Source organism: Mesocricetus auratus, unplaced genomic scaffold, assembly GCF_017639785.1.
Source record: "Mesocricetus auratus isolate SY011 unplaced genomic scaffold, BCM_Maur_2.0 Super-Scaffold_100691, whole genome shotgun sequence".
NCBI lineage: Eukaryota > Metazoa > Chordata > Mammalia > Rodentia > Cricetidae > Mesocricetus > Mesocricetus auratus.
Window position 1 is genome coordinate 48555693 of NW_024429267.1, and position 11841 is coordinate 48567533.

At 43.6% G+C, this 11841-nt stretch overlaps 1 protein-coding gene across 13 annotated transcripts in view; it reads left to right on the plus strand.

Annotated features, from left to right (window-relative positions):
* Lrrfip2 (LRR binding FLII interacting protein 2) overlaps nt 1-11223 on the plus strand; it is a 105620-nt gene extending 94397 nt beyond the window's left edge. For 10 of the 13 annotated variants that reach the window (XM_040739462.1, XM_021230044.2, XM_040739463.1 and 7 more), the window contains 7 exons: nt 3236-3337; nt 3588-3720; nt 5274-5323; nt 5781-5901; nt 8372-8451; nt 8992-9096; nt 9854-11223. In XM_040739462.1, coding sequence (XP_040595396.1) covers nt 3236-3337; nt 3588-3720; nt 5274-5323; nt 5781-5901; nt 8372-8451; nt 8992-9096; nt 9854-9964 — 702 coding nt within the window. In that variant the 3' untranslated portion in view covers nt 9965-11223. The remainder of the gene's footprint in view (nt 1-3235; nt 3338-3587; nt 3721-5273; nt 5324-5780; nt 5902-8371; nt 8452-8991; nt 9097-9853) is intronic. The other 3 variants (XM_013117043.3, XM_005074994.4, XM_005074996.4) reach the window with 1 other exon arrangement.
* The last annotated feature ends 618 nt before the right edge of the window (nt 11224-11841 follow it).

The following is an 11841-nucleotide window of genomic DNA, read 5'->3' on the forward strand; positions in this document are numbered from 1 at the left end:
CTGAGTCAGGAGGCCTGGAACTTCTCATTTGTATGGCTTTCTTAGCATTTTAAAGTGATTATCTCCTACTAGCTGGCTAACTAAAGTAAAACTACACACCCATGAAGTAGTTCAATAAAATAGACCTTGGCTTTCCTACTAAAAAGTCATACCAGTGCTGGCTATAGTAGCGCATGCTTTTGATCCCAGAACTTGAAGGAAGGTAGGCGGATCTTGTGAGTTCTAGGCTAGCCTGGTCTATGTATTGAGCTCTAGGCCAGCCAGGGTTACAAAGTATAACCTGTCAAAAAGAAAAAAAGAAAGAAATGTATAAGTGTACATGTTGATGGCTAAGATATAAATTATTTGGCTTTTAATTGCCTGAAGAATTATTGCATTTTTCTGTTAGATGTACTTAACTCTTCAAGAGTAAACTTTTACAAACTGCCTATAGAGTGCTTGCCTCGCAAGCATGATGCATTGACTTTGGTCTCCAGAGCCACCACAGGTGGAAGGAGAGGAGAGACTCCATAAAGTGATCCTCTACTTCTACTGTGGGTGTGCCCACACATGCATCATATACATAGTAATAAATACTTCCTTTTGAAAAATATTTCATTTTGAGGAAAGTTAAGATTCACACACAAGCCGGGTGGTAGTGGCGAACGCCTTTAATCCCAGCACTCGGGAGGCAGAGGCAGGAGGATCTCTGTGAGTTCGAGGCTGGGCTGGACCAACAGCCTCCAAAACAATACAGAGAAACCCTGTCTCGTAAAACAAAACGAAAAAAAAAAAAGATTCACATACAAGTGTAAGAAATGATACCAATATATCTCCACATAGCCTTTGCTCAAAACTCTTGCAGTGCTGTGGAGTATTGGAACCAGGGCATGTCTATGGTACAGTGAAGATAAAGCCTCCATTTCTCCTTTTATAGACACCCTTCTTCTCCTTGCTTCTTGCAGTTCTCTGTAGGTACTCAGCATAGAGTAGAGTAGTGCATAGAAATGACGTGGGCTCTGGGCCAGCTCAGCATCAGTTAATTCTCATTTTCAATAACTGCTGTTATTTAATCTGTTGCCTAGCATTTTTGCCTGTTCCACATCTGAATGGATTTTTAATGCAAAAATTAGATGTTAGATCTTGGACAAAAAATTACTTAGATCTCTGCAAAGATGTACTTTTTACTCTTTAAAAATCTGCTGCAGAGGCAACTGCTGCCTGGAGCACAGGGCGGTGGTGATATGACAGGCAATACAGGAGACTTCAGACCTAGAACAAATATGTTTGACCCAATTAGAAGGTATTCAGTAGCTTTCAGGCTTTGTGGTCAAAGGAACAAATACAAAGGAAATATTTTATTTTCCTATCTGTAATTATAGGAAGATGAAATTTTAAAATCTAACAGTAAAACAAGGGCCCAGTACTATAATTGTGGAAGAGCCATGTCCTAGTGTTTGCTGGAATTCTTAATTTGTGATTGGTCTATTCCTGAGAGGTCTTTTGGGTTCAGTGGGGTTACTGACACAGCGTATTGTGAAAGCGACCGCCTCCTCTGCTTCATGCCGTGATTCCAGCACAACTGCATGCCATCTTTTGTAACGCACATCTAACCTGTGGTGCAGGTGGTGACTGCTGTGTCCTTAACACACATCTAACCCACATAGTTCAGGTGACTGCCTGCAGACAGGTAATGCTCCTGTCTTAGTGTTGCAATTGTTGTTAAGGTGGTTCATACCAGCCACAAATGTTAAAAGCTTCAGAATCTAGACTCTCAAGTCACTCACTTTCTAGGCAATTGGAGATAAATTAGATGTATGAATTCCCACCACTTATGGAATGAAAGGCAGTTATTGACATTGCAGTGTGAAAAATGAGGAGAGGGCTTGCCTAAGGGATTATGTGGATGGCCATGAAGGAACAGAGTGCAGCCTGTGGGGGCTGTGATGTCAGACTGCTCTCATGTTCTTCCCTTGTGGGGGCTGTGATGTCAGACTGCTCTCATGTTCTTCCCTTGGCACCACTGTGACTTTGGACAGGGAGACAGAAGTGCACCACTGAGGGCAGAAGTGCCAGGGCTTCACCACCAGCACCACCAGAATAGGATTATACCGGTTTTCATTAAAATCACTCAGTCCGTGCCAGTAATCCCAGTAATCGTAGGTGGACACTGCAGAACCAGGAGTTCAAGGTCAACCTTGATTACATAGCAAGTTGAAGGCAATATGAGACCCCTCTGTTCAGTAACAAGGATAGCCACTAAACACTTTCTAGCCACCAGTAACTAAGCAGCTGATTTACTTTTTGACCTGGGAACGAATTACAACTTAACTTTTTGGGCTAATGCTGGATAAAACATTAAATGCAGGAGAAATAAATAATAGGATTCATTAAAAACAGTGCTGCCGCCAGGTTACTGTGCACTTGGTTTCATCTTGGTGTTTGAGTGTGGTTTCAGATTCACTACTGATGACCAAAGTAGGTTCTTTCTTCTGCCTGTGCTGCTGTCCTGAAAGCTGTAATGCAGGAAACGGGGGCCTCCCGAGGAAAGCCCTGCTGCCTTTCCCAGACGCTCAGTGTAACTTGCAAGCCCACTGTGCCTCCTGAGTGGGCGCTGCCGATAGGTCTGTCAGATGGGTGGCTTCTGATGTGTCTAGTCCTCAAAGCTAGATTTGAAACTCCTAACCCATTACCCAGCTGGGCCAGTGTTCAGTTTGTGTTTGATTTTTGTTTTTCTCATTTTATTAACTAAATTTTATCAAAATCCATTTAACATAGTAGGTTGTGGGGAATCCCTCTGAAGCTGAGATGTCTTGGGCCAAGTGGTAGCTGAGTACCTTGCTAACCCCAGAGAACAAGCAGACACCAGTGTTTAAATAACTTACCCAGACTTGCTCTTCTTCCCAAACAAACACCTTCATTTTAAATCAAGCACATTCATTGTTAAAAGTGAAACGAAATGTGTTGGTTTTTTCTTTTGTTCACCAAATGAAAATGTCCTGAGGAAGTCAGGCAGGAAATCTTTGTGTGTAAAGATGATTTTCACATGATGAGCATGTCTTGCCAAGTTCATGCATGAGCGCTCTTCTGTTTAACCCTTCTGCAGCTGTGCACACAGACTGCTTCCTCCCTGCCTGCTGCTGTTTCCACACTTCTGACATTCTGCCTATAGGTCTTACCTGCTTATTGGATTAGTCACCTTTCTCTTGCTCTTTTTCTATGCTGTTCTTTCCCTTGCTACCCTGCCTAAAACCAGGCCCTAGAGAAACAGAAAGAACACATTACCTGCCTCAGGAATGAGCGAGATGCGCTCAGAGAGGAGCTGGCTGATCTGCAGGAGACAGTGAAGACAGCAGAGGTATGTCAGCCTGGGCCTTCTTCCCCTGCTCTGGCCGTATTTCTTTCCTGGCCATAAACAACAGCCTTGACATGATGGTGGACTTGATATGATATGAAGGTGAGCTCTTTCCTCCACAGAGGTATCTCACATAACTAATTCTAACGAGTTTTTACCCATGGCAAACAAACACTTGCAGAGATGCCTCAACAGAACTTACAGTTTCTGTGTGAGTTATTGCTTGTAACAGTAAGTTTTTTCTTCCTCATAGAAACATGGCTTAGTTATAATCCCAGAGAGCACTCCCAATGGTGATGTCAATCATGAACCTGTGGTTGGAGCCATTACTGCTGTGTCTCAGGAAGCTGCTCAGGTCTTGGAGTCGGCAGGAGAAGGGCCACTAGGTGAGACACTGCTTGTTATTTCATTTTGGATTGATGTTGGACTTCTAGCCCAGGATAGGGGTGGGGGGAAGTATAGGGCTATTTAGACAAGAATCCAGAAACACTGTCCTCCAACATTCTTGACCTTGGGAAGGCAGCAATGTGGGTTAGCACTGACGGAAGCATTGAAGGTGTGTGCACATTGCCTTTCACGTAAACAGACTTGGTGCAGAGTCCAGAGTGCCCATCCCAAGGGTGCTCAGGGCTGGTGGGGACTTGCTAGCATTTGTCCAGCCTCTCCTGGCCCACCTGAATTTAGAGTCTAAGCTCATCCCGGGGCTCTACAGTTCTTTGACAGCATCTTTCTTAAGGCAAGAAATGAATGACGGAGAAGACACATATTGGATTGTGACTTCTAGGGCAGGCTTCCAGGCCTGTTAAAAGTGACCCTTAGAGAACTTAATGACATCTCTCCATAAAGTCACAAAGAGACCCAGCAATTGGCCCCACAACAATCTTACTCTAGACGAAGGAAAATAGCATATATAGATACTGCCATTAGCTTGTTTTTCTCTTTTACGTGTGTATGTGTGTGTGTAGTTTTCTTAAGGGAGTGTGAGGCACTATAACAGCACAAGCTAAAATATTTTAAAGTTAATAGGCATGTTGTCCTATGTAGAATTTTAGAAATGCAATTAATTGTTGAGCACTTTGATACAGGATGCAGGTGAGCTCGAGGGGAGATCCTGCAGGCATGCTCATCTTTGGCATTTGACAGTCATTTACAAGGCCCACTCTCAAAAACTATACAATCGAGTTACAAAACAAAACTCCAAAACTCTTTTAAGTAAGTTTACCATTTTGTTGGTTCCCATCCATAGCTGTTATACCCTGATAGTGTATAGAACTGAAGATAGCAATGGGCAGCTCTGGGGTTCCTCCACCTTTTGGGGGTGCTAAGGGAACTGGAACTGTCATGGCTGACCCTCATTTGTTATGGGGTCATTGAGCAACGGTGAGCACTGCTTAAGCTGATCCTAGGAAGGATCAGCCCCAGGTTGGAGCCCAGGGTTGCCTATGCCTGGTTTTCTTGTGTTCATCACTAATTTAGCCACAGGTTTAAACAATAGTTTAAGCCCACTCCAGGTTTTCTGATCCACTAGGCTCTCACTCGCCTGCTCCCACATTAGCCATCACAGGCCCACTGCTGCCAGTATTATGCAGCACCTTGCTTGGCACTCCTGGGTCCCACTCGTGTCCCATAGCCTGCTCTCCACCAAGGTTTGGAACTTGTGAAGACAACTGGGAAAAACTTGCACAGTTTTGTAACAACAAACAACTGGTTTCCTCTGGACTCCAGTTTGTCTCAAGGCAGAAAGTCACTGCTCTGGGAGCAGACATTTTATTTAGTGTCATAAATGTCACTGACTGGAAGCTTGTTTAGAGAATATTTTTTTGATTGCAATTAAAGCCTTTGCTTTTCATGTTCAGAATGTAAACATGTAATTTAGTAGATGTTGGCTATTTATGAGCACCTTTACAAGTCCAGTTGACAGCTAACCCACTTGTTCCAGATGTGAGGCTACGGAAACTTGCTGAAGAAAAGGAGGAGCTCCTGTCACAGGTAAGATGTCTGCTCATCTGAAACCATTAGTTCATCTAAGATAGTCAGTAAAATGCTAATGAATTAAATGGTCATTAGAAATCTCTGTGGGTGTTTGACTGGAAGTCAGTGTGGCTGAAGGCTGTTAGGTTTAGGGTATAGAGGGAATGAATGAGGTGATCAGAAGCTGTGATTAGAGTATGTGGAACTAAATAATCTAGGGAGTATGGGTATCTAATGTTGAAGTCTTGTTATTATATGTTATATGAAGGGCAAGGGCAAAAGGAGGTAGATGGCAGAATCCTTGAAGGGGAGGTGTTTCAGAAACTGGGGTCTATCAAGGGAGCATGCCCCTACTTGATGAGATGTGTATTGAAATGGTCAAGTCCCTGGGCTTCACCTCCAGAACCACCACAGAAAGAGATAGAGAGACTGAGGCAGACACTGATCTCACTGGTGACTTCTACTTCCATTTCAGATTAGAAAACTGAGGCTGCAGTTAGAAGAAGAACGGCAGAAGTCTTCCAGGAATGATGGCACATCTGGGGACATGGCAGGACTGCAGAATGGCTCAGATTTGCAGTTCATCGAGATGCAGAGTAGGTACCAGGGACAGGCCTGTCTGCACTGGCGTGTAGTAGTAGCATGTATCCTTGGAATAGAGTTGGATGTGGGCTGCTGGAGTCCAGGAGAGTGGTCCTGGTCACTTAGGAACAGAACAGGGAGTCTGCTCCCTACTGACTTCCAGGGATGGCATGGGCCAGTCACTGACCGCATATGTCTGAGCTCCGGTGTGGGCCCTTCTTCCATTTGTGCTTTTTCTTTGGAACTCATTTAGAAAATTGAGGATTTTAAGACAAGCTCATTCATGTTGAGTTTCTGAAATTTCCTAGTTTTTAGCAAAAATTCATGTCTACATGAAATTAAAGACAAGGCTACAAAATATAGTCTGTTTACACAAATTATGTTTCCTTTCCCTTTTACTTTTGACCCCATATTGTTGGTTTGTTTGAGACAGAGTCTTTCTACATAGTCCTGGCTAGCCTGAAATCACTATGCAGACTGGGCTGGCCTAGAACTCACAGAGATCCACCTGACTCTATCTTCCAAATACTGGGACTAAAGGTGTGTGCTACCACACGTGTGTTTTAAGTTTCTATCTACTGTATTCACCCTAAATACCAGAGTATAGTTGTCCCAGTATCCATTCTTACAGTTACCCTGTTGGTAATGGTGTGTAACTTACAACAATGGGCTTTTATTTTTGTGAAGGGGCTTTACTGATAATGCACTTTAAAATCTTGGCTATTTGTCACCTTTTCACATTAACAATCGACTCAGGCCAAATGGAGGAATTGGGGGTTGAAGCTTATTAGTAGTAACTTATGTGGTTTTGAACCTCATATTCCTTGATAAGTAGTTGTAGAATATCACTTTGGTGTAGTGGGACAGGAAGGTGACAGAATATGGGAAGGCTAGTTAGGATGCTGGTGTGGTGAGCTTGACCAGTATAATGGATGCCAGCAGTCCCAGAGGGCACAAGTAGATTTTGAAAGATTGCAAAAGCAGCAGATTCTAAAGGAACCAAGTTGATGAGGAACAGGCTGGATTCTGTGTGACTGCTTCGTAGAGTCAACTAGGTAATATAGGTGGGCTTTGCAGGTGGGGTTAAATGACCTGAGTAGCCGAATGGAAGCCAGGACTGACTGCTGAGGACAAAATGAGCAGCTGCTGGTTCTGAACAGCAACTTGACTTGTAGTGAGTACAGTTTCAAAACATACATTAAATAGACTTGTACACAGGAAGGAATCAGTGTTTGAAAGTGATAAAGTAGCTGCACATTTTGATAATCAAAAGGTTATTGGAGATGTGAATGTAAATCAGGACTATAACTTCTGTTGTAGAGCTCATGAATGGAATGTTCTTTCCACCACCAGAGGTGACCTTAACATAGCTGCTTTATCCATTTTTTTTTAAAAATAGTCTCATTGTGAAGCCCAGGCTGATCTCAAACTCATGATCCTTTTGTTATAACCGCCCAATTTGGAATGTGGGATTACAGGCAGGTATTACCTCCTGTGGTTCCTGTTACCTTAAGGCAATAGTAACAGTCCAGTCAGCAAAACTACTTGCACTAAACACTTCATAGATAGGCCTACTATTGTTCATGTGAAAAACAGAGGAAAGTTCTTGGGCAATCTGAATTATTTCCTTTGGTGGGTTAAATAAATGTTCTACAGACTTTGCAAAGAGTGATGTTTTTAACTTTAGGATCGGGTGGGAATTTTATCCCACCCCCATTTCTAAACTTAACAGCTCTTTACATCATGGGTATGATGTACATCTTATGATCTGTAGCTATATCCATAATACCACCAGGTTATTGAAAAGCATTTATCAGCTTTATTGAAGCATGTACTGTAGATCACTTGGCTGGGTCCATAAGTAGATTTAAGAAGACTAAGGCATGGTCCTCCTCTTTATATACTCGAAGAGTATTACAGAGCATAATTGTCATAAAGAGAGTGCAAATAAAATGACCAAGGGAAGAAGTTACAGTTCACTGGAGTCATGGAGATGAGTGCATCGTGTTGAGACTGGTGAATCAAGAGTGTGAGAGCAGAAACACTGCCTGGGAGCTGGAAGGTTACAGGATTGCATTCAGAGAAAACGGGGGCCCAGAGCCGGCAGGCGCCATTGCCACCCTGTGAGCTTCCTTTCTCAAGGCTGTGCTCACATGCTTCTAGAGCAATGGTTAACCTGCCTAATGCTGTGGTGATCCCAACCATAAAATTATTACATAGAATTGTTACTTCAGAACTGTAATTTTGCTACTGCTATAAATCGTAATAATATCTGATATGTATCCTGCAAAGGGGTCTCAATCCACAGGTTGGGAGCCACTGACCAAGAGAGCAATGACCTTGTTTCTACTCTTAGTGCTAGGGACACCTCTGAGGAGAAGTGTAGGAGCCTCCAGTATAGTAGAGTCCAGAATAAGAACTGCATGTCCTCTGTGTGCTCCATCTCTGGAGATGCGTGTAATTCATGATTATCTTCTGTTTTAGGAGACGCCAATAGACAAATTAGTGAATACAAATTCAAGCTTTCCAAAGCAGAACAAGACATAACCACCTTGGAACAAAGTGTGAGTACTTCTGTGAGGCGCCAAATTATTTAGACGCCATTAAATGCTATCAAATGCCTCAGCCTCTTGCATCCAAGTGGCTAGACCTTTGACTTTCTGTGGGTGGCCTTGGCAGCTGGGTCTCTTCCAAAACTCTGTATTACAGTAGAAAACCCACCAGAGAACACATGGTGTGGTAATTCAACTTTGTGTTTGCTCTAAATGACAGGAGTAGGCCAGCAAGATGGCACAGCAGATAGATACTTGCTGCCAAGCCTAAAGATCCGAGTTTGATCCCCAGGATCCACATGGCAGTAGACAAATGGTTCCCACATGCTGTCTTCTTATCTTGTCCAAGTTAGGATTTCTATTGCTGTGCTAAAACACTATGACCAAAAGCAACTTGGGAGGGAAGGGTTTAGCTCACAGTTAACACAGGAAATTGGCCCTATAGTGAATGACTGCAATTGTGATCCTTGGCTCCTCAGTGACACTGAGTTTCCATCTTGCCTGCCAAGCATTGGTGGAAAACCCTAGAGGCCTGTGTGCTCATGTTTACAGATCAGCCGGCTTGAGGGGCAGGTGCTGCGGTACAGAACTGCTGCTGAGAATGCTGAGAAAATAGAAGATGAGCTGAAAGCAGAAAAGAGGAAGCTTCAACGAGAGGTACTGTGTGAACACTCTCCTGGGGAATACACTCCTAAGAAAGCCACACTGTGGAAGAAATTTGACTCTAGTCAAGTGTGGTGTGCATGCATTTAATCCCAGCACTCAGACACAGAGGCAGGTCGACCTCTGTTGGTTACAGGGCAGCCTGGTCTACATAGTGAGGGCTAGGCGAGCCATGGATACATAGTGAGACCATGTCTCAAGTAACTAAAACCAAAAAGATCTGGTAAACAGCGGGGCCACTTGCCCATCATACAAACTTTGGACCTGCAGTGGCTGCCATTGACTTTTTTTTTGGTAAAGCAGCAAGTAAAAATGTATTTTTGAGCCAGCGTTGGTGGCGCACACCTTTAATCCCAGCACTCGGGAGGCAGAGGCAGACGGATCTCTGTGAGTTCAAGGCCAGCCTGTTCTACAGAGTGAGTTCCAGGACAGCCTCTAAAACAATACAGAGAAACCCTATCTCTAAAAACCAAAACCAAACCAAACCAAAACAAAACAAAAAAAGTATTTTTGGGTTTTGCTTTAGATGACATCAGGGTTGTTTTTTTGCAGCATTTACACTTGTTTCATGGCTTAAACAATCCTCAGCACCACTGTTTAGGCCTCTAGCTGCCTGGAGAGAGGTGGCAGCTGTTTGGGGACCCCATACATGGCTGTCATATTAACAGAGCTCCCATCTCCAGAGGGCAGAAAGGAAAGGATCCTGGACTTTTCCTCTGACCACATAAGTGACTGCACTCTTTGTCTGCAGCTACGAACAGCACTGGACAAGATCGAGGAGATGGAGATGACCAACAGCCACCTGGCAAAGCGGCTAGAGAAGATGAAAGCAAACAGGACGGCCCTTCTAGCCCAGCAGTAGGGAGGCGGCCCTGCCATCTGGGTGCTCCTCTACGGGCCTTGCCCAGAGATAGTGACTCTTTTGTATATTGACACAAAGCCCTTCGAGTACTGTTTGAGTCTCGTCATTAAACAGCCACCTTTGTATTTTATAATTTATGAGAATGAAGCAGGTTTAATCGTCATGAATTTGGATTTTGTTTGTAGCTCACTTCCACAGTGAGAACTAGTCTGTGCTGTTTTTTCAGTGTTCTAGAATCATGTTTTCTCACCATCTTCCTCCAGCTGCCTCACTGACTAGGCACTTGGGAGGCCTTGGTGTGGGTTCTGGAGGATGGCCATCCTGAGTGCTGAGACACTTGCTGGAGACCTCAAAACACAAGTGCCTTCTCCACGGTGTAATGCAGGCTTAGAGACCAGTGGCCAAGATTCCTACTCTTCTTACCAGAGCAATTGTATTTCAGTGAGGAAGTATTCAGGGGCCGGGGGGTGTCTGTATTTCACTCAAATTTCTGTTTGCAGGAAAAAGCTTTTTTTTAAAAAAATAAGAAATTTACATAAAAATGTTAGGAATAAGATATGGGGAGTGTATATTAAACTTTATTGCATGGGGCAGAGGAAGTCTAGGCTTATGCTCTTAAAAGAGTAGGGTCCTTAGTCTCTGTATCTGCTGTGCCATTCCCGTATTTTCATCTGCTGCTTATTTGTGAACTGAAACCCCAGACAAGCGTGAGGGGTGAGGGAGGGACAGTGCAGGCAGGTAGGGAATCCACCTGAAGAACTATGAAGCCCACCTTTCTGCCAGCCAGCCAGGATTGGTGGACATAGTCATTGTTACAGAAGCTTTTTTAGGACAAATCATGGCAACCATGTACAGTTCTGTCTTGTCCTCTTATTTTCTCAAGATGAAATATTAAGTTGTTTTTTTTTTTTTTTTGAGAACCAGGGTCTATGTAGCCCAGGTTGCCTCCGCCTCATAGTCGTCATCGTTGGGCCCCTTGGGATTCCAGGCATTTACCATCATACCTGGTTCTAGAATAAAAATGCTTAAGATCTTTAATTTCATCTTTGAAGAGCCCACTACACGGTCTCCCCGCTCCCTCTACTGTAGCCACTTCATAGGGTTTGTGATTCTCTTTTGTCACAATCAAGGTGGTTTCATGGGAATGATTACTGTAGCTCAAAGTGTTTACAAAGAAACTACATCGAGGAAAAGTCTAATGAATCAAAGCCTCTTAATCCAGACTTGCAACTAGATAATAAAGTTAACTAAAAAGTGAATGATAGTTGTTCCCTTTTTTAGTCACTAGCCCTTCAATTTTAGGATATGGAAACTGTCCTGAGTTGAGAGCATCCTGTGCATTTCCCAACAGGAACTACAATTGTATGGGTGGGGCGGGAATGCAGATTTAGCATATCATCTAAGCCAATCAGGTGGCCCAGCTCTTTACTTGGGGAAATTACCTCTTCCTTTCCACTCAGCCTATACCCGTCCTGGGCTCATGAACCTCCCCTGAAAAGCCCCAGCCCTAGCCCTTGTTGTTTTAATCTTTTCCAATTAAAATGACTATTTCTTCATTAAGACACATTTCCCCTGGAACCTTCTCCATTGCTTCCTGTGGTCTGTGCTCTACTTTAAACCCTTAGGTATCCATCCTTGGGCTGAGCGCTGTATTTCTGCTGAGGCAGGACTTGACTTGCCACTAAGGTGGCTTATCTGGGCACTGAGGAGTTTATATTTTTATTACTGGTTTTAGAGAAATAAAGGCAAAGAGATTCATTTCATGTGGCCATGTTGAGAAGAACAGATAAAAGGGTTCTGGAACCCCAAATTAATTTTCAAAGTGTTAACGGTTTGAAAAAGGGAACAAAGGAGACAGTCGGGGCTATACTGCACTG